Source organism: Rhinoderma darwinii, chromosome 3, assembly GCF_050947455.1.
Source record: "Rhinoderma darwinii isolate aRhiDar2 chromosome 3, aRhiDar2.hap1, whole genome shotgun sequence".
Lineage (NCBI taxonomy): Eukaryota > Metazoa > Chordata > Amphibia > Anura > Rhinodermatidae > Rhinoderma > Rhinoderma darwinii.
The window spans coordinates 370,913,225-370,936,479 of NC_134689.1; the positions used below are offsets into that span (position 1 = coordinate 370,913,225).

The window sequence follows — 23,255 nt, forward strand, 5'->3', positions numbered from 1 at the left end:
GCGAAAATCACGCAAGAGCTGTCAAAAGGATGAATGTAAACAGAAAAGCACCACGTGCTTTTCTGGTTACAAACATCCAAACGGAGTGTCAAATTAGAGATGAGCGCACCGAACTTCACCGGGTTCGGCCGAACTCGTTTTGACCGAACCCGGCAAAAAATGTTCGGGTACGCGACATCAGGAGACAGTCACTGCCCACGGTGCTGAAAGACTTAAACTGTTTCAGCACCATGGACAGTGACTTTCGATCACAATATACATATACGTGTAAAAAAAAACAGAAGTTCGGACTTACCGATAAGTCCCGGCTCCTTCCTCCAGTCCGACCTCCCGGGATGACAATTCAGGCCAAGTGACAGCTGCAGCCAATCACAGGCCAAGCACAGGCTGCAGCCAATCACAGGCTGCAGCGGTCTCATGGACTGCGGCGTCATCCTGGGAGGTGGGGCCGGATGACAAGAGAGGGACGCGTCACCAAGGCAACGGCCGTGAGACCGGACTGGAGGAAGCAGGCAGTTCATGGTAAGTTTGAACGTCTTTTTTTATTCACAGATTGCTGTATATTGTGATCGGCATTCACTGTCGAGGGTGCTGAAAGAGTTACTGCCGATCAGTTAGCTCTTTCAGCACCTTGGACAGTGACGGGCGTCGACTAGCCTCATCTCTATGATGGCGGCTGCGCGAAAATCACGCAGCCGCGCATCATACACGGATGACACACGGAGCTGTCAAATGCCTTTTGCGCGCGCAAAACGCAGCGTTTTTTGCGCGCGCAAAACGCACACGCTCGTGTAAATGAGGCCTCACACAAACTTAATAACAATTTATATTAAAATGTCTTGCATCAGTTTATGTTGCACAAAAGCTTCAGCCATAATAACAGCTCTGGGAGGTATATGCCATCCTACAGCCAGCGCAGTCACGTGCCAGTTCTTGTCTGAAGTCTTCATATATCATGGTCTACTTAAAGGGGAAATCCAGTCAATGCGGTAGAGGCCCAAACGGTTGCGACGAGGAATCCTAAAGGCAAATATATTAACAGGTTACAAGTTTGTTAATATAACATATTGGGCCCAGAAAACTCTGGATAAATGGTATTTTGAAAACAATAGGAGTGTAATGTTCATAGCTCCTCACAAAATAGCGAACGTTGGCACGTACCATAGAGGCTGTCCATGTGGCTCATTGGGGCCCCTGGAGAGAGTGGGCCCAGATCAGGTTGGCTTCATCCCTTGTTTCATGGATAGAGAGAACCTGTGCAGGAATTCTCTCTCCAGAAGTCCTACAAAGTCAGAAAACAAGGTTGTGGGGCATTAAAGGGATTTTCACATCACAGACATTTACAGCACCACAGGATATGCTACAAATGCTACAGATGCAGGTCCCACACTTATCTTTAGAACGGGGCCCCTTGACCTCCGTCCTACCTTCAGCCGCTGTTTTATCCACTAAGTTATGAGGTGGCTGGGTTTTCCAGAAAAAAACGAGTGCGTTTTGCTTTGCTGTTTCTTGATCGCCCAAAGTGAATTGGAGTTCCTGTGGATATGCCACAAATGTCCCAGGTGGGAATACCCCTTTAATCCAAAGACAGCAAACAAGCGCCAAGTCCTCCTGTTCTAGGTGGTTAGGGGGTACGGTTGTGTTAAGGAGCGTGAGAATGGAGCCCGGAGCCCAATTTTAACACTATGCTATGGGCCCCAATCAGGGGCGTCGCTATCACCAGACCTCCTGCGCCCAAGCCCTGGATCTTTAGCACAGTGCCCCGGATCCCCGGGCGACTGCCGCTATAGGGGTCACAATTGAGAACGAGCAGTGGTCGCGATTGCCACTGGACCGCGGCCCCGCACCGCGTCTTTAAAAATGTACTATAGTAACTGGGGCCTATGTTATAATATACACTGGCCCCTGTTACTATAGTAACACCACTATACTTACCATCCTTCCCGAGCGCAGCGTAAGTCATGACATCTTCTCGTGTAATGACGCTGGTGTCGGGACATCCGCTGCACCGAAGAGCTAGGTAAGTGTAACATCATTACTGCCTGCTGGGGTCCTGTATCTAAGCTTGGCTTGTGGTAAGCTTAGATACAGGATTCAACGGACAGCATCACACATGGGCTTAGATACAGAGCCGATGTGTGATACGGTCTGTTGGACCATGTATCTAAGCGTACCACAAGGCAGGCTTAGATACAGGACCCCAGCAGACAGTAATCTTATAGTGTATAAGATTACTGTCTGCTGGGGCCCTGTATCTAAGCCTAACATGTGGTAGACTTAGATACGGGGTACAACAAACAGTATCACACATGGGCCCTGTATCTAAGCCCATGTGTGATGCTGTCTGTTGGACCATGTATCTAAGCTTACCACAAGGTAGGCTTAGATACAGGACCCCAGCAGACAGTAATCTTATAAACTAAAAGATTACTGTTTGCTGGGGTCCTTTATCTAAGCCTGCCTTGTGGTATGCTTAGATACATGGTCTAACAGACAGTATAACATATGGGCCCTGTATCTAAGCGTACCACATGTGTTACTAATGTTTTTTTTTGTGTGTTTGTGTGTTTTTACAGGTTTGTTCGTTGGACTACGTCGGAATCGAGGACTACTTTGAGGACTGCTTTTTTTATTTTCAATAAAATGGTTAACGAGGGTTGTGTGGGTTTTTTTTTATTTCAATAAAATATTTTTTTTCTATGTCTTTGTATTTTCTTTTAAACTTCATTACTACCGCCTTAGTAATGGTCGATGGCTGATTGACAGCGTCCATTACTAAGGCGGGTCTTAGTGTTAGTCTTAGTGCAGAGGCTAACACTAACCCCCATTATTACCCCGGTACCCACCGCCACCACGGATACAGGGTAGTGATGGTCGGGCACTGGGGTGGCCACAGGCTGGTATTATTAGGTTGGGAAAGGACAAAAACAGTGACCCTTCCCACCCTGGTAATGCTAGGCTGCTGCTATGCTGTATCTCGCTGATTATCAAAAATATGGGGGACCCCACGTCATTTTTTTTTTTTAAATGGAATAAATGTCGTTCGGTCGTCATCCCCATTTTTGATAACCAGATACAACACAGCAGCAGCAGCATATCCCCAGAAGAACCAGCGGTCATGAATCTATATGGTGACAATGTATGCCGGCAGCCTCCTACTGCGTTCATGGAAGGATAAATCCTTGTCCTGGGGATGAGATTGGATGCAAGGGAAAACTGAGAAAAAGTTCATGCAGTCTTTAGGTAACGGTAACAGTGTAATGTTATACCCGACCTGACAAAGGGACCGGTACGGTCCTGAAACACGTAATCTGCACGAATAAAAAAAGACATTGTTTAGGGTATGTGCACACGAGAAGTGGCTTTTACGTCTGAAAAGACAGACTGTTTTCAGGAGAAAACAGCTGCGTAGTTTCAGACGTAATTGCTCCTCCTCGCATTATGCGAGGCGTCTTTGACGCCCGTAATCTTGAGCTGCTCTTCATTGACTTTAATGAAAAACGGCTCAAATTGCGTTTCAAAGAAGTGTCCTGCACTTCATTGCCGAGGCAGTCAATTTACGCGTCGTCGTTTGACAGCTGTCAAACGACGACGCGTAAATGACAGGTCGTCTGCACAGTACGTCGGCAAACCCATTCAAATGAATGGGCAGATGTTTGCCGACGTATTGGAGCCGTATTTTCAGACGTAAAACGAGGCATAAAACGCCTCGTTTACGCCTGAAAATAGGTTGTGTGAACCCAGCCTAATACATATTGCAATTGCTCTTACTAGCCTGGCGCCGTTACATAAAGACTGCATGAACTCTTTCTGCGTTTTCACTTGCACACTACATACAGGGGGGTTGTGACACTACATACAGGGGGGTTGTGACACTACATACAGGGGGGTTGTGACACTACATACAGGGGGCATTGTGTGGGGAACGCCCTACAGGTGTCTTTGAAGCCCCGAGACATAAATTTCCTTGGGGCCCCAGAAATGCCAAATTTGCCCCTTGCCCCTGAGGGTTAGTACAAGGATACTTACTGCTGGGGGCCATGTATCTAAGGCTACATTCACACGAGCGTAACAGATTTGCGTGAGTAAATCTGGTCGTGTGCGTTGCGTTTTGCATCAGCGTGCTTTGTGAGTGGCTTGTGTTTTTCACGCACTTGCAAGCACTTTTTTTTTTCAGTGTAATTGATGCGTGAAACACGGACAGCACAAAGATGTCGTCCGTGTGCTGTCTGTGTTTTTCACGCACTTATTGACTTCAATGGGCGACTAGGTGCGTGAAATATACCAATATAGGACATGCAGTGAGTTTCACGCAACAGACACTCGCTGCCACTGAAATCAACGGGTCCGTGTGCTGCGCACGTGTGAATGAGCCCTAAGCCTATCATGTGTGATACTGTCTGCTGGGGCCATGTATCTAAGTCTTTCATGTGTGATACTGTCTGCTGGGGTCATGTATCTAAGCCTACCATGTATGATACTGTCTGCTGAGACAATGTATCCAATTCTATCCAGTGGTGTAGCTATAGGAGCCTTAGTCTTATAGATATGCTATCGCCTATATGTATGTAAAAATGTATTTACTTTTCGGGGGGGGGGGGATATATGTCTCGGGGCTTGTGCCCCTGAACTTCCTAGCAAGGCCCCTGGCCCCAATAATGTGACATAAAACATTAAAAGGTGAACTTTAATCCCAAGGTCCATTCAGCAGCACTTGTGCTCTACATGTTCACTGCTGACACCCGAGTGTCCCCCTGTCACCCACTGCTGGATTACTCGTGTCATACTCTCCCGCATTCCATCCCTGTCTATTCCCCGAGTTCACGTGACATTCTAGTTCCATACCCACAGTGGGCGTGGTGTTGGTAAGTTGTAACTTTCGGAGAGCCAATCAGGAACGCCCCTCCCTTCGGTCTCCAAGGTAGAGAGACGCTACTGCCGATAGTCTCGGGCTGTCAAGAAGCCCCGCCTCCTCAGTGACGTCATTTTGGACTCTGAAGGCTAGAGTGAAGAGTTTTGGCTTCAGTCAGCGGGCAGAGCTTGGCCTGCTCGCTACATACAGGGGGAGGGGTTTATCCTCGTGTATCTGTCAGCTCCATGGAGCTACGAAGCCCTGGTCTCTCAATGGAAGGAAGGGAAGGAGTTCCCGCCCTGCCCGGCGATGGTGACGAGTACGAGAGCTTACCGGAGGGAGTCTCCCCGCTGACACACATGGTGGCTGGGGCCGTGGCAGGAATTCTGGAACACACAGTCATGTATCCGGTGGACTCGGTCAAGGTGAGAGCCCTGAAGGGGGCGCGTCTGTGTGACAGCAGGTGTCATGGCGCTCTACATGGAGCATGGTATAGTTATGACAGGACAGTAGGTAATGGGTGCCAGATTCTACCATGTCTGAACCCGAGGGGCCAGTGCATGGAGCTGGAGGCAACCACAGAATGGACAATCATGAGCCCCCATAACATTATCTTTACTCCATTGGTGCCAAAGCCATCAGATCAGTGGAAATTTCGGAGACCACTCGTAAGGGGCTACGTGCCCTTTGGTGCCCAGCGTAAACATTGGACCTCCCCAGTTGCAAAAATGTCTCCGTTTTATTCGGTCGCAAAACTATTGTGGTCAAACATTGGCGCCTGCTGTGTCTCAGGTCTCATTTTTGGGCACTACCATTGTACGCCATATGTCTACCCTTCAGACCAGTCTGTAATCTTTTCCGACAACCTACCGTACATGTTCTTACGCTTCTTGTATACGGAGGTTTATGGTGGTTTTTCGCATACGGCTGGACCTACGTGATCTTTTTTTGCTCAAAGGCTTTTTATGATGTAAAAGTGTAATTGATGGCGGTCTGGCCACTGGGAACCCACTACTGATCCTGAGAATAGGGGTGCAGACATGGCCGCAAATGTGCGCTCACACTCAATTAAAGTCCATGGAGATATATATTACGGCTGAATACATTGTATCTCTCATAGACTATAATGAAGAGTGAGCTCACACATGCAGACGCTTCTTTTCTGGGACCGGGCAGTGCCGCTCTCAGGATCAGGTGCCCATCAATCAGATTTTTATGACCTATTTTTCCATCACCTTAAATTTACACATCGGCAGCTTTCCCAGGGACAGAGTCCCGGGAACAGAATCAGAAGTGCTTGGCCTGGGTATTCCTGCCTTAGGGAAGCCCCCGACATTACTCCATATATGGATAGTGATGCCCGGAGCATACCCGGGCACAGTGCTCTGTATGCCTATATCTGATACTATGCAGTCTTCAGTTGGAGGTATACATGAGGAGTATTCCCCCGAGTATATTTCCAAAGGAAAGCAAAAAACGTGATGTGAAGGGGGCAAAGAAAACGTGGACCTCAGGACCCTGCACTATCTATCATACATGTAACGTGTCTGTCATCTGCTTTACTGCACAATGGTGGTGAAGAAAGTGACCAACACCTTACAATGTGTTGGTCATTGGTATATGTATTCTGCTAGCCATTCTATATACAAAATATCCTTTATGCCATTGAGGAAATATTGGCTTCTATGTGTTGGAAATGGATACAAATATGAATACACACGGTATGGCTTCTCCATGGAACAGGTATGGCTTCTCCATGGAACAGGTATGGCTTCACCAGCTGAGCCGTGCTTCCATTTTCATATGTTGGTCGGGTACCACACAGTTGATGGATTTGTTTTTTTTTTTTTTACTAACTTTTCTGCATATGGTTCTTTTTACAGGATGACTAGATCTACTCTACTCTGCGCTCCGCGTTCTCCACCTGCTGTCGGTATTGTAAAGGCTCATATGAAGTTTGCTTTGTAGGTAGTAGGTCATGGCTCTGCCCTGTGCCCCCGCACGCTCATTGATGTTCTTTGTCCTTAGCTGTCCTCTTTTTACTCTTCTACCCTCAGTGTCATTTGTAAAGCTTCCAAACTACCCGTGTAGGGGAGAAGGGGTAGTAATCTTGTTCTACTGTTATGGATGTTATTTGCAGGAGTTTTATTGGTTGTGGGTGTTATTTTGGTATTAGGCCGGCAATGTACAGTACAATGAGTTGTCACCAATACCTTTAGTGGAGGACATCTCCTGAATTTTAGTCTTTTGTAAAAACTGATAATTTTGCTTACGACCAGAGCTAGGCCCCTATACAACTCCCAAGTCTTTCTTCTAAAAAATTTTTTTTTTACATTTCTGTAGTTCCTTTACATACTTTAAAGGAGTTTTCCAGGCTCATAATAATGGCACAAGCTTAGGATAGGCCAGCAAGATCAGATTGCTATAGGTTTGATGCTACCCACACCGATCAGCTGACTAAAGAGGCCACAGCGCCTTCGGAGAGCGCCGTCTGTTCGACACAGCACCGTACATTTAGTAGTGGCTTTGTCTGGTAATGCAGCTCAGTCCTATTCACTTGAATGGGACTGGACATCAGTAAGCTGCAGTACCAGGAACAACCACTACCAAATGTGCGGTGCTGTGCCTGGTAAACAATGAAGGGGCCTCTTCAATCAGCTGTTTGTTGGGTGTGCCATGAGTGGGACCCCCTTCGATCTGATGTTGATGGCCTATCATAAGGATAGGAGATCAATAGTAAAGTCCTGGAAAACCCATTTTAAAGTTGTTGTCCAGTTCCATATAAAGCTTAATCGTTGTATAATGAAAAGTTTGACGACTTTCTAATTTACTTTGCGCTCTTGTTCTTTACCATTACTAGGATATCTGCTTGCTGTTCTTGAATTGGACCGTTCTTGTTTACAGCTGGAGGAAACATCCTGACCTATTTCCCATAGCTGTCAGTTTGCTCCATCAGCTAAGCACATCAGCAGCTCACATCTCTTGATATTACAGGGAAACTCCGTTGAAATCTGTAGTTTCTCTTTTATTTTCCTAATGTATAATTGTTTGACTCCTTAGTTTTCCGAATAACAACACATTTATACAAGCCATTGCCCATGGTCAGAGTTACTCGGCAATCAGTGACACTGCCATTTAAGTGAACTGCAATACCTGACTCGACCTATGTACAAGAGTGGTGCTGTTTCTGGAAACAGCAGACCCTTTTTGCAAGTCTCATACAGTCCCTTTAATGCTGTACGATTAATGGGGGAAGATTTTGTTAGGGACACATAGTTGTCAATTTTAAGGCCGGTTGTGGTTCTCCTGCGGCTATATGAGAGTGACGGAAAAAGCAGAGCACAGCGAGTATCTCGGGAGCTGGACCCTCACTGATCAGCAAGTGACACTTGCTACGGCCGGAATATCCCTTTAACTGTTCAGGATAGCTTGGTGACAACACTGGGAGAGAATCTGTTGTGGGAAAATATTGCCTGTAGCACAAATTACCCAGAAATGGAAACCGCTGAATATAGAATTCTTAACAATATAGGAGAGGACAACTTCACATTTATTTGAGGGAAGGGACCCTTCTCCAAGCAGCCATCGTGGCAGGATCTGCAGGCTCCCGCTGACTAATCTGTCCTTTTAAAGGGGTGTTCTCATGTCGGACATTTATGGCCAATCTAAAGTATATGCCGTAAATGTGCGATTGATGCAGCTCCCACCTGCACCTATTCCTGACCTCTGACCTACGTCTCCCGGTGTCGCTGGGCTTCAGTCACTGAGTGACAAGGTGGCCTGTAGTATGGAAACAGCCGAGCTCTCTGAACTACGCTGTTTACGTAACTCCCATAGGAAACTAATGGGCGTTACGGATACAGCGTAGCACGGCAAACGCTGCTGTTTTTATACTCCCGGCCAACTCCTAATTCAAAGGCCGGAAACCAGCGATAGTGGAACAAGTAAGATGGGGTCAGGGGGCCCCGTTCTACGGATAGATGGGGGTACCGGAAGAAGCACCGCATCTATCGAACATTTATGGGATATCATGTGGTAATGGGAACACCCCTTTAACCCCTAATTGACTCCATCACTCCTGTTTATAGAAATGTCTGTGTCTTTAGTCTCAATCTGGACTGTGAGAGACACTGGGCCTCAGGTATTCTGCAGATACGTAGTGGAAAGCTGGGTGACAACCGCCATGGCTATCAATGCAGCTTTCTCAGTGGAAGTAGTCCGCCAGCTTTCCTACACTCCTGAATGTTCCTAGTTATCCAGCTGTATATATAATAATGGTATACTGTCCATACTGTTGTTTCTAATGCCATTCAGGATTCTAGAAAATCTGGGTGACGACCCGGGTGGGTATTGTAACGGCCTATGTTTTTATACTCGGCGTTCCCAGAAACTGATAACATTAAGAAGTGGCGGAGTAGAACATTTCACAACCTGACCGGTGAGGACGACCCATTCATATTTTACTTTTTTGTTTTTTTAGTACAAAGTGGCATTTTAAGTGTGAACTATTCTGGCAGCGTCTCCCAAGATGCCCGGTCTTTTGTAATCCTGAAACTTCCTTAGACGTCTTGTGGTAAATTGCTTGTGTCTTGTAATGCAGAGGATTTCCAGAATTACAGCAGAGATTAGTTTACTGAGCAGGGAAAGCATTCACCACGTGGCGGGCATGGTTAAGTAAATGAACGCTGGCAAGCGTCTGCTGTTTAGTGGTTACATTGACAGAGAGTTCATAAAACATGGAGTTTATGCAGCACATGAGTGGCTTAGCGGCACTGCCAGGCCTGTACTTTACCACCTTGCTAAATGCTTTTTTAACTATCTGGCTGAATAACTGAGGTAAAAGTGCCATGTCATTCCTGGCGCGTGCTGATGAACGTTGTGAAATGATATTGGTGTGGGATAGGAGTGCAGCCTGCTGCCATTAAGGGTAGACCGGGTATATCCTGGAAATAGGCAGGCAATATGCCCCTTGCTGATGTAGCAGAGCTGAATTTATGTTTGTGTATCATAACTACTTTAATAATATGTCAGTAGGTTTACACACCGTCCTATGTAAAACCACAGGGGACACATTGTTATATTGCCCTTATAAACCTGACTTGTATATTAAAATAAACTGACGCAGTACCAGACGTCACCAATGCACTGGTGTGGTGCTGTTTTTGGAAAAAAGCGGCCATGTTGTTCTAATCCTGGACAACCTCTTTAGACTGGATTCACACAGGACGGAAATGCTGCAGTTTTTCGCAGCGTTCCTGCAGTGGATTTCACCCCTTCTACGTAGAAATCCACAGTGCGTATTAAAATCCCCAGCATGCTCCAATTTTCGGCCAGCAAATGTTCAGCAGCATGTGGATGAGATTTCTTCAAAACTCATCCACATGCCTGGGACTGTAATCCACATTGAAAAATCACAGCGTTTCCATCCCATGTGAATCCTGCCTTAAAGGGGTTTTCCCTCTAAACACATGTATCCCCTATCCACAGGAAAGGGGGCACGTGTGATTGTTGGGGGTTCAACTACTGGGACTCCCACCGATGAGAACGGGAGACCGTAAGTTCCCCGAAGTGCTCCGTCAGAATGGATGCTGGTGCGCGTGCTCAGCCAGCGCTCCATTCACTTCTTTGGGACCTCCAGGGCTGCTGTCTACGGCGGCTCCATAGAAATGAATGGAGGCCTGGCCGAGCATGTGCACCAGCGTTCCATTCTCGTAGAGCACTTTGGGGGGTTTTCGGTCCCCCGTTCTCCTCATCCTGTGGTTAAGGGATACGTGTGTTTGTGGGAAACAGTCATATGGGTTTGTTGTTTTTTAAAGGGGTATTCCCATCTCTAACAGTAATAGCATAGCCACAGGATATGTACTTCTCCATTAGGCTTCGTTCACAACTGCGTCGACTATGATTCCGTCAAAACAACAGAAACCTTACAGAACGGTGACAAACGGAAACTATTTGCAACGGAGGAATTACCATTGAAATCAATGGAAATGCAAGTGGAAAGCTATGGTTTCTGTTTGGGTTCCGTTCATGGGTTCCCCTGACGGAAAGGTCCGATGGAACGCATGAACGGAGTCCCGACGCAGATGTGACCGAAGCTTTAGTCTGTGGCTGGAGGTGGCGGCTGCTAACCACCTCGCTTGGCAGTACGGTTGTCAGGGGATCTCTATCCTCCACATAGGTGGGGGTCCCAGAGGTGGATATACCATAAATGTCTCACATGGAAACACCCCTTTAAGGCTTATTTGCACGTTACAGCTTTTCATACCGGTGATCAACGATCGGAGGATTGAAACCCCTTTTTACGAACAATAAATGAACATTGCCACCGTTAGAGTTCATACACACCGCCGATCTTTAACGCAAACTCCGTTGTAGCCGCATTGCATTTCAATAGTAAAGCCGGGCGATGGACATTTACATATAAAACGATAGCAATCATTCTTAGGTCTGACCGGTCAGCGATAAACTATAGTTTTATGTTGGACAACTCTATCTACAACGGCTCGGAAATGTCTCCTTTAGTTTTGCATGTCGATTACAAAAGGAGAAATGAGGAAGCAGCCGATGAAATCTTATCTGAGCGCCGCTAGTTTACATCACTACATATAATTACTACACCGGGATTATTACTCAACGCTTACGTCTCTACCGCCACTCCTCTGTTCTTGTGTATGAGACGCAGACTCTCTGCACGGATGTGTGTGTATATATCTCCACCCTGAGAGTTCTACTTGGGATTTCATGGCTGTAGGATACATATTAGACAGTACCCTTTAGTCCAAATAAAAAGTTCCTGCAATATTGGCATGAAGGACACTCTTTAAAGGGATTGTAAAGGATCAAGAAAAAAAAATAATTCATTTTTTTCCTAGAAACAGCGCCACACCTGTCCATGGGTTGTGTCTGGTATTGCACCTCGGCTCCATTGACGTGAATGCCACTGTTGGTGGAAGAAAGCAGCCGTGCTTTGATAACCCAAATGGATATAGGTTTCGGTTGTCATAACGTATTACTCCTAAAATGTCAAACTGCATTACAAGATCTGGCTGCTCTATCTAAGCCTGTGCACACTTATTCAATTTCCCAATGTGCAATGGCCTTTTTTATATATATTTTATTTGCTGGAAAGCCATATACAAATCTGGTTAAGATGTCTAGGGTATGTCGTTGCTTGCAGTACTCTGTGGGGTATCCCGGCTCCTGAAGTTTTAACTCGTCCCCGTTCACTTGAGTGCGGCTGAGATGTAGTTCTCTTTGCCTGGACAGGAGCAGCTCGGTGCAGAGAAAATGTTGGCCCATCTGTTTAGGTGACTGGTGGAGATCCCTGCGGTGCAACACAACTTTACGTGATATGACTGGAATACCCCTTTAAATTCCCTAAAATATCCATAAGGCCTCATTCACACGGCAGTATTTCGATCAGTATTTGTATGTCAAAACCAGGAGTGGGTCCAAAACATAAGAGGTGCAATTTTATTTATTTTTTTAATTATACTTCGGTTGCACTCCTGGTTTTGGCTTACAAATACCGGCGCGTGAGGGCATGTTCACATGGCTTGTTTTCTGGTTTTACGCTTTGAATTGGCGTATGTTCAGTGTGGATTACGCACTGCAAATCTGGGGCACTTTCCAGTACAATGCATGTGGATCACCTTTGCCATGTGGATCCATCAACCGAAAACAAGCGCCATTAACAGCAGCCTTCGTGCTGTCTATGGAGAAATAGACACAGGCTGTCCTAAAACAGCTTGTGTCTGCTGATGGGGAAGCTGTCGAGCGTCGGAAGTTTATTACAGACCTCCCTGTTGTCTTCTTCTTCAGCTGGATATAGTGCAGAGTCGGAAGGGGCGCTGCCGCTGGTGGTGAAGGAATTGCCTGGCACACACGTTGTTTTCCTATCCGCTGTCACATTCTGTGCTGCTCTGTGTAGGATGCTTGTTACAAAACCCGTCAAGTATGGACAAGCCCAATCGCAGGAACCTGACCCTGTCACTATGAAGGTGTCGCTCACGTGCTGGCTTTACAGTTGGATTGTGTATTAATTATTGTTACACTGGGGTTGTGTAATCTCATTTGTATAATAGACCAGGAATTTTATTGACTTGGCTCAGACGTTATTTGGATGTCGTCCAACTTGTATCACCCGTGACCTGCACACTGAGCTAAACACGCAGGATAAGCGTCAGACACTTCTGGTGCTGCTCATCTCGGTGGGGAATAAAGGATCAGACTTGTTCTTCCTGACAGCAGACATCAGGGCACTGTGACCGCCCCATACACCGCATTTTTGTCATTTTGATCAATTTGGCACCAAATAACTAAATCTTCTACTGTAAAGTGTCGCTTTTATTACTTGTATTTGTACTTTTTTGATAATTGGACATTATTTTTTTTTATTTTTTTTAGACCAGAATGCAAAGCTTGCAGCCAGATCCCAATGCCCAGTACCGAGGAGTCATGGAGGCCTTGAGAAAGATGATCCGCACTGAAGGGCTGCTGACCCCCTTGCGAGGAATCAATGTGACCATGCTGGGAGCAGGACCGGCACACGCTATGTACTTCGCATGCTATGAGAAAATGAAGACCACCATAGGAGGCTTCATTAATCATGTGGGCAACAGTCACGTGGCTAATGGTAAAGTCCTCGTCTAAACTCACTTGTGAAGTCTGTAGATGTCAGGCTAGTGTTTCCTAGCCGTGTTACCACTACTAACAACCTAAGGCCCTGTTCACACAGAGTGTTTCTGCAGATTTTGAACTGCCTGCACGTATATTTTTCGCAGTGTTTTTCACCCGCGGCCATTGAATCTATTGCAAGTACCGCGGGTTGAAAAACGCTTAATTGATCGTCGCAGGTTTTTTCTGCCTCCCACTGATTTCAGTCGGAGGTCAGATGTGGAAACTGCGGTAAGAAGGACATGCCTCTATTTCTTTCTGTGAGCGGCCACAAGCCGATCGGGGGGTGGGGTGGGAACACCTTTGTCTCTGATTGAAATCAATGGGGGGGGGGAATTTTGGCTGTTTTAGCGCTGGTTCCGATGAGTTTCCGCTTCAAAATCGTGGCCAAAAAACTGCGCGTGAACTGACCCTAAGGGAGCAGTGATCCTTTTTATCCATATTCTTGAATAGTGGCAGTAATTTGGTGTATGTGTGGACATTGATGTGGATGGTGCTTTGGATTCACACATTGGGGGAGATTTCCTATGCAATAAATGTGCAGTATTTGCCCATAGCAGAACCTCAGATTACTTCTCAAATTTTCCATATGTGTTTGTTCTATTACATTTTGTTTCAAGGTCAGAAACCATTCAGTCTGACAGATATGTGATCGTAAGGGGCATCCGGAAGGGGGCAAATACTTTTTTTATTTTGCTTACTGCACTGTAGATAAGTCCTGTTCACAACCGTGTTCTTGGTTGGTGCTTCTAACATGTCACAATTCCCATATGACTAACTCTCTGTTTGTCTGTAGGGTTGGCAGGAAGTCTGGCAACAGTGCTGCACGATGCCGTCATGAACCCAGCGGAAGGTACGTTACATTTACATCTCCCTTATCCCCCCTCTGGCATGCCGGCAGATCGGCCATTGTTCTTTTCTTGCCTTTTTCTATTCCTTTTTTTTATTTTATCCCAGGCTTTATTCTATCCATGTACGTGAACTCTTATCCTCTGTCCAAATCTTTAGTAGGGGTTGTCCCATAAAGACAAGCCTAGTCATATGCCCTATTAGGACATATGGACATATGTGGAATTCATAGACTGAGGTCCATCATTTGGGACCACCTGTTCTGGTGGACTCAAGTCTTTGTATTACAAGGATGGCCAGTTATCTGAATGGCTGCCATGTAATACTACATTTCCTGGCTGCGACTACTCTGTTAAAATCAGCTGTTTGACAGAAGTGCCTGGGAGTGGGACGCGGGGCCGCATTCTGAAAGGGGTTATCTAATGAAACCGGCCTTCTGAAGGGGACCCGTCTCCTCTTCTGTTATTCCTCCTAGTACAGTAAAAAAAAATAGTGTAGTGGTAACCAGAAGCAATATGCAATGTCAACAAACGTATTTAACATTGCATGTTATTCCTCCTAGAAATGTATTAAACAACTGGGTGTTCCCATATCCCATGTCAAAGGAGCGTGTCCCAAAACAGTCTAGGACTGTGAGCATCGATTGGACGATGTCCGGCATTGTAGGGACACACCCCCAACTTGTAACACCCAGTTGCCAATTTATTCAAATATTTCTAGGAGGAATAATAGAGGAACGGCGCAACGTAGATTGCTAAGAAAATATGCTCCAGAATACTTATTTTATGCAGAACACAAGTCTTTACTAAAACAGACCTGTCAGGAGAGGTGACCGCTCCTCTTTATAGAAGTTGTTCTAGTACTAATGTAAATAAAGCTTTATCAATGTATAATGAAGTTCTGCAACTTTTTTTTATTATAAGTTTTTTGTTTTTTTTAAATTAATTCACAGTTTTCAAGATCTCTTATTGCTGTCAGTGAAGGGAACAGTCTTGTTTATATACATCGATTGAAAACCTGTGATGACTAAAGGAACCCATACACATTAGATGAAAGTGGGCCAAAGCCGCTGATTTTGGTGGAATCCGCTGACTAATGTGTATATGGGGGTCTCCCGACTCTTTACATAAGATATGTATGGTTGCGTTCACACAGCACCAGTATCTTCGGGTGCTCGAGATAGGGTCCCAACCCAGATATAGGTCAAGAAATGTATTCTGCACACCTTGATTGTATTCAACAAAGATTTTTATTTCTTAAGGTAAATGCCAGCGGCTATGCGTGCAACGTAACGTTTCGGTCGTTAGACTTTCGTCGGGCACTGGGGAAACATACATGTAATTTATAGCATAAAATATATAGTATTTTTCCGTACCCATATTTTATGCTATATGCTATAAATTACATGTATACGTTTCCCCAGTGCCCGACGAAGGTCTAACGACCGAAACGTTACGTTGCACGCATAGCCGCTGGCATTTACCTTAAGAAATAAAAATCTTTGAATACAATCAAGGTGTGCAGAATACATTTCTTGACCTCTTTCCATAAGATGTTGGGGAAAAGAGGGATCGGGCATGTTGGATTTCCTATGGGAGATAAGCCGCTACCGGTGGGGTCTGGCAGTGGCTTATTCGCCTCTCCCCATTTAAAAAAAACATTGCACGCTCTGCTTGGACTGGTGGCTTTCTGCCGACAGCTATCTAAAGTGTATGGGCACATTTAGTCCTGCTCACACAGCTGCAGATTATCAGCAATGTAGGCCAGCGCTTCTCAGCAGGACAGTTGAGCCGTCCTAGGACGGGACTAATAAATGGCTTCATCTGGGAAGACATTACTTCCTCTTGTGATCTGCGCAGGAGATTAAGTGTTGGGCTGACTAGGGGCATTGTTCCTGACTCCGGAACACATTGGCTCGCAATGAGGGCATTGTGGCTAATTTTGTACTTGGTACTGTTATCGATGCACTATGGGAGCGAGGAAATTAGTCACATAGCATGGATATCAACCACTGGTGGTTCCCTGGACAAAAAAAAAAGTTAAAAAAAAGCCCTGATGTGAATAAAATAGCAGCACAAAGCTCTCATCTGTACTGGCTTCTGGCTCGTATACTCATACATTGTACCAAACTGCAGCTGTGTGAATGTAGGAATAGATCGGAATGGGTTTTCAGGCTTGGATTGTAAACCTGAATGTTTCACTTAGAGCAAGCAGAGATCTTGTAAAACTGTAAGCCATTGAAACACAAAGCCTAATGGGAGGCAGCATAACATTTCATTATCTGATCACCTTTTATTTGCATTATTTTGATACTAGTTACAATATATTCTATATTCCCAGAGACAATCTATGTCAATATTACTAATTAATTACGGTTCCTCCTGGATTTGCGTGAATGACCTAGAGGAATTAACACCGGTCAGCTAAATAAAATGAAACCCTTCCGTGAAGGATTTACTGCGGATTGTATTCGGTAACGTAATCTGAAAACGTCCTTGTATAATATCCTGGGACGACCATGTGACCATTTTAAAGCGAGAACTTGTACAAAGCCTCTAGCGGTTTTATAGTGGACTTCTGTTGCCAATAATATAGGATGGTTGTAGTTTTAAAATGTTCACATGGAAAACATCATATAATATGTCTTATTACACTTGAAGTCCTATATACGCCATGTAAACATTAACATTGAAATGTATTGACGCCAGTAGCTTAAAGGGGTTGTCTCATCACAATGCGGTCCATGGGGTGATAAGCTGATCGCCCCATGTCCCACTTCCGGCACCCCTGGCAAACAGCTGGGGGAAGCCGCGGCCATCCATGCAGTATGCCAGCGGCCAGAAATGTAGTATTACAAAACGGCCATTCAGATATAAGGCCGTCCTCGTAATACAAGGACCGTACAAGTCTCCTAAAACTGGAGCCGCTTGTTCAGAGTAGCTTTTCGCTCTGACTCATAGAGGGTTGTCCTAAGCGGGGGACCCCCCCCCCCTATGATATCCATGTGCCCTAATAGAGCACAAGGACAGGGGTTGTCTTCGTGAGCTTATCCAGAGGGTTCTTCTTAGTGCCATTGACCGCACGCTAAAACTAAAAATGAATGATGAAAGGGAGCGTGCAGAAAATGCTGTAGACTGACAAACAAGCGTTGTAGAGGAAGCTGTACGCTTTCTGCTGATTTCTTTCTATTTTTGGCTGTCAGAAGGCTGTGGGAATCTGATTTGGTTTTGTATTTCAGAGCTGGCAGTGGGGCAGAGCTCCTGCTGCAGACAGTTGCCTTACAGCCAGAAAGGGGGAATAGCTGATCTCCTGGGACACATATAGAATATTTTCTTATATATTTCTCACTTCATTACAGTGTGGCACATTAAAGATGGATTTTAAAACCGGAATTGGTTGTGTTTGTTTTTGTGTATTTTCTCTATTTAGTGTTCCTTTAACTGTGTGTGTGTAAATCAGATGATTTGTAGGAGTTCCACCCTTCCACTTTTGGGGTGTAGGTCTTATGGCCGCATTATGGACATCTGCTGGGGTTTGGGAAAAATTCAGCCATTAACCATAATCTGTTTGTGTTTGCCCAAATTGATACAATTACAGATATTTAATTCACAAACTGCACGTTATCAACATAAAAGCTTTGCAAAAGTGACTTTTTATGATGGCACAAGACAAACTTCCACCGCCATTTTTTTTTTCGGAGATGCAGGGCATGTCTCCATAAAAGTTCACCGCCTTGTCCTAAAAATAGATTGTTCCAGGTTTCAACAGCTCTTCCCATGTTATTGACCTGTATGAATTAGAAATGAAAATAATTGAATGTATTTTTTTTTTTTTTCTCCCCATCACCAGTGGTCAAGCAGAGAATGCAGATGTACAACTCCCCCTACAGGAGCATGCTGCACTGCATCCGGACTATAAGCAGGACAGAAGGAACGGGGGCCTTCTATCGTAGTTACACCACCCAGCTCTTCATGAACATCCCTTTCCAAGCCATTCACTTCATTACATATGAGTTCACCCAAGAGCAGCTAAACCCACAGCGGCAGTACCACCCAAGTTCTCACATAGTCTCCGGAGCCATCGCTGGGGCCGTGGCCGCTGCGGCCACCACTCCATTGGATGTGTGCAAAACCTTACTAAACACTCAAGAGAACATGGCCCTCAGTTCTGTGAACATCAGTGGACATCTTTCGGGCATGGTCAACACCATTAGGACGGTCTACCAACTCGGAGGAGTGGCAGGTTATTTCAAGGGAGTGCAAGCTAGGGTCATATATCAGATGCCTTCTACAGCCATTGCATGGTCGGTGTATGAATTCTTCAAGTACTTTCTGAGCAAAAACAAGAACTAAAAGAAAAATTCTACGACCCGTCAAGAAGAAGCCATGGCTGATGGAGCCGCAGCTGGGAAATTTTATTTTTAATCTGCGAAAATTCCATTTTATATTTGATATTCCTTTTACAACCATCATTCCTTTTTTGCAAAATCCATGGAGGGCGATCTATTTTTGGTGCCCCTTCCCCATCACCCCAACCAATCTACAATGAAGAGCCTTATTTATAATCACTTGGAGAAGGGGCGATCTCTTGTATGGTGGTGACCAGCAATGCTGGCTTGTAGTTTTGCTGTAACAGCATACAGGTATATATTCTATAGAGAGATTTATAAAGACGAAGATCACTGCCCACAAGTCTAATATATCTACATCTAAATATCTATTTATTTATGCTATTCTAATAGTTGTGTAATGCCAAGAACAAGACGACGCACAAGTCCTATTTTTTATTTTAGAGATTATATTAATGTTAGGTTTCTATAGCCTTTTGTGGGTTAGAGAATGTAAATAGTTTTTATGCAATATTTTTCTATAGAGTAGGAGACAGGGTAACTATTCTGAATATGAATGTGTAATAATGAAGATGGGACGCTCCACATTTTTAAAGGGATTGTATTGTTTTTAGAATTTTCTTCTGTGACTGACCAAAGGGGGAAACCTGAGGATTTTTTTGTTCCGTTGTTCCTATTAAGGCATTGGTCTGCAATCCGTGGCTTTGCGGCTGTTGTAAAAATACAGCTTCCAGCACGCTTTACAGCTGCCTGGGCATGCTGGGAGTAGTAGTTTCACAATACCTGGAGGGCCACAGTTTGCAGAATCTTGTTGTAAGGTATAGCTGATAAAAGATGTCATTCAGACCCTCTGGCTGCTGAAAGGTCCCTAAACACGCACATTTAGCTTCTCTTCGCAAACAGGTTTTTGTCTATGTATAAAGGAAGCTCTCACCGGCTCATCTCAAGGGAAACCCTAGGAATTGGCCAAAAATGACAGCCCCCCCCCCCACGCCTAGTCCAATTGACCAATCTTGGAGATAAAGATCCTTTTATATGGGCACCGATCGACAATACACCTCATCGATCGGTGCTCGTTTGCTCCTTTCCCAAGGAGAAATGGTTATTTATGGGGACGAGCGTTCGTTACTACCATTTCTCGGCCATATACATTTCTATTATGTTGACAGCATGTTTCCCTGGATACACAAGGAGATGTGCTCCCGACTAGCGACCGTTTTATTGGGCGCATGAACCAGCCGATCAGCTCATGAACAAGCGTTTGCTCATTCATCGACTCAATGTTGCTCTGTTTACACAGGGCAATGATCGGAAACGGGGGTTCATGTGACTCTCGTTTACCTGATCATTGGCCCATGTAAAAAGGCCTCCAGACTCTCCTCACCCTGCCACAAATGAGCGGGTCAGACAATGGCCACATAATGTCCATGAGCAGCATGGAAAGAAATTTGGGCTTCTCAGCTGAGCGCTTCTAGCATTGAAATTTACAGTAAAAATTTAATATTGCTTTATGAGTATGTATGTTCTCATGTGTCCTCCACCTGGGTGGAAAAAGATAACGGGCGGTAATGAAAATAAGGTATTTATACATTTCCGGTCTACGTTAGTTGAGCCTGATACATGAACATTATGTTGACTGACGTTTCCCTTTAAAGGTTTTCCACCATTCCTTTTGGGTTTCTTTGTGTTTTTAATTTATCTATGAGTTCATAACTGCTTAATTTTTTCCATAAGTTTTTTATTAAAAAACATTAGTCTTCAGCGCTTAAGCAGACCAATGTGTCTCTATGGCAACAGACTACAAACAAACCCTGTGTAGTCTGATTCTGAAGCCATGGTTTCTTCCATCTGCCCAGGACTGGAACAAGGAGGAGGTGGTCACTGGGGCACCATCAAAGGGGTAACTTATGAATTTTGTTTCAATGACTGATCATGCTGTGGGTACATTGGTCCGATGAGTGCTTTTCCTGCTCTAAAGGGAAGTGCTCATGGTGTGAGAACGGCACTGGTCGCACGCAAGTAGACATTTGCTGTGTGACAGGCGACCACCACATAGAATTAAACTGATAGATGAGAGTAGGGTATGACTGTGGCGGGCATTCTGAACCCCTGCCTTGGGCACCAAGAGAGCATGTCCCACCTCTGTCCCCTTTTTTTTTTTTTTTCTTTGTTATCCTACTAAATGTAAGTTAGTAAGAAGTAGAGAAAAAAAATGTACGTGAGTACGACTGTAGAATCGTACTACACAGGGTTTGTTTTTAGTCTGTTATCATGGCGACTAATGGGTCTGCATAGGAGCTGTATATCAAACTATACATTTTTTAATCGAGACTACATGCAAAATTGCTTTATTATTCATTTTAGCTGTAATGTGACAGTAAGGTTAAAGAGACTGGCAATCTATCTGCTCTGGTAAATCTGGGCATGTAGAGCGGGGTCTTCCTGGCCTTTATAGGACTTGTCCGCTTTAGACCACTCTTATCCATATACAATATTTGGGCATATAGATGTGGGGGGGGTCACCCATTGAAACCGGAACAGTTGACTGGAGAATCCCAATATAAGGAACCCCTAGAATCCGCTCCATTACTACAGAAGTTTTCATGGTTTCCAATCCGTGTCAAAACTTTTATGTGGCCAACTCGCGTCTGACCAGTGATGATGGGGGTTGTGCTTCAACATGGTGTCCTGCAGCTGTCCGCATAGATATTTCAACCCCAACCCTTTGTAGATGATTGCTTTATGTCAATGCCGTAAATCGCTGCATCCTGATGTGGCCACTCATTATTTTATTATTATTGTATACAACCTGAAAATGCCAGGTTTTGACATGTACACGCTATAGACCAATGTGTTGCGCCAATGTTCTTCTCAAGTAGCGACCGCTCCAACCATTCTATTGTCTTTCTTAAAGCCACGTGTCACATGTATCTCATTATGCCCAAAAAATGGCACACACCTACAGCATCTAGACTTGACATTGACATAGACTTCCTACAAGCACTATTGTGATATGACCTCCATATTATCTACCTGCCCGATCACCTTGTAAATATCATTGTAGTGAAGATGCCGCCCCCTGCTGGTTACTTCACAACAAAAAAGGTAGTGAGTAGCGCAGGTGATATAATTTGGGTCATTGGCTCCGATATATTTTTGGCATTTTGAACACTCTTATTTAAGGCTGTTCTTCTAAAGCGGCTGCTATGGTTTAAAGTGCGTCCAAACATACTAAAAGTTGAGATCCGAGACGGCCGACGGATGTGGGTGTTTGGGGTATGGACGGACGGGTATAAATGCCCATACACGAAGCTGTGGGCCCTGAGGTCTCCTGTCTGGAGTATTAGCGGTTTTAGTCTCGAAACAAATAAGATGCTTGTTAATCTCAGAACTTTTAGATGTATGGATAAATAGATATTATTATTTTATACAGGTTTTAAACATAATTTTTTTTTTCCTAGAGACCAGTGCTAATAAACTGTGGTACTGTATAAATAGGCTCGTACTTCTGATCAGGGGTCAACAGGAGGAGACTTGTTTGGGGGACCCTTCAGTGTCAATGGGAGGCTTAGCACCCACTAACTTTGTCTGATTTGCCATTGGAAGAAGTTTTATAATAGTGAGATTAGATAATTTTGTGGCAGATGCACAGGGGAGTCATGTTGTGTGTCACCCCTGCCTTTCCCTCTGTATAGACCAGCGAGCTATTAGTGCACATATGCAGTAGTTATATGGGCAGAAGTTAGTCTGACAGGACAAATACCTTGAGATGGAGATAAAGCCGTAACTTTTAGTGTTTTTAATATGTTTTAAAATGAAAATGTAAAAATCCCCCACCCCCCAAATAAATAAAAAATAAAAAAAAACACAAAAAAAACTCAACCCTTTTGGCTGGATTCACACGAGCATGTTACGGCCGTAATGGACGGAACGTATTTCGGCCGCAAGTCCCGGACTGAACACACTGCAGGGAGCCGGGCTCCTAGTATCATAGTTATGTACGAAGCTAGGAGTCCCTGCCTCTCCGTGGAACTACTGTCCCGTACTGAAAACATGATTACAGTACGGGACAGTTGTCCCGCAGCGAGGCAGGGACTCCTAGTGTCGCACATAACTATGATGCTAGGAGCCTGGCTCCCTGTAGTGTGTTCGGTCCGGGACTTGCGGCTGAAATACGTTCTGTCCTTTACGGACCGACTATGCTCGTGTGAACCCAGCCTTACTTATCCAGAGTCCAGTGATAAGGGCATGTTCACACGGCCTATTTTCAGACGTAATTCGGGCATTTTACGCCTCAAATTACGCCTGATAAGACGGCTCCAATTCGCCTGCAAACATCTGCCCATTGCTTGCAATGGGTTTTGCAATGTTCTGTTCAGACGAGGTGTAATTTTATGCATCGCTGTCAAAAGACGGCGCGTAAAAAAACGCCCGCGTCAAAGAAGTGCATGTCACTTCTTTGGCTGTTTTTGGAGTCGTTTTTCATTGACTCCATTGAAAAACCGCTCCAATTACGTCTGTAATGGCCGC

At 44.9% G+C, this 23,255-nt stretch overlaps 1 protein-coding gene and 1 long non-coding RNA gene across 5 annotated transcripts in view; one reads left to right on the forward strand and one right to left on the reverse strand.

Annotated features, from left to right (window-relative positions):
* Nucleotides 1-439: 439 nt before the first annotated feature.
* Nucleotides 440-5,294, reverse strand: LOC142750004 (uncharacterized). 2 transcript variants are annotated; one of them, XR_012882550.1, is made up of 3 exons: nucleotides 5,186-5,294; nucleotides 1,162-1,282; nucleotides 440-1,020 (listed from the first exon to the last, which is right to left on the reverse strand). It is a non-coding gene; the product is annotated as an uncharacterized LOC142750004 (long non-coding RNA). The 2 variants fall into 2 exon arrangements; XR_012882551.1 differs by lacking the exon at nucleotides 5,186-5,294 and adding an exon at nucleotides 4,846-4,939.
* Nucleotides 5,009-23,255, forward strand: part of SLC25A37 (solute carrier family 25 member 37) — a 54,119-nt gene continuing 35,872 nt past the window's right edge. The window contains exons 1-4 of one of the 3 annotated variants that reach the window (XR_012882548.1): nucleotides 5,009-5,277; nucleotides 13,259-13,487; nucleotides 14,325-14,381; nucleotides 18,227-19,019. Coding sequence is in view for 1 of the 3 variants with exons in the window: in XM_075858689.1 (XP_075714804.1) it covers nucleotides 5,098-5,277; nucleotides 13,259-13,487; nucleotides 14,325-14,381; nucleotides 18,227-18,729 (969 nt within the window). In the remaining 2 variants the exon portion in view is untranslated. Of the gene's footprint in view, nucleotides 5,278-6,735; nucleotides 6,817-7,712; nucleotides 7,863-13,258; nucleotides 13,488-14,324; nucleotides 14,382-18,226; nucleotides 22,659-23,255 lie in introns of those variants that run through there. The other 2 variants (XM_075858689.1, XR_012882549.1) reach the window with 2 other exon arrangements.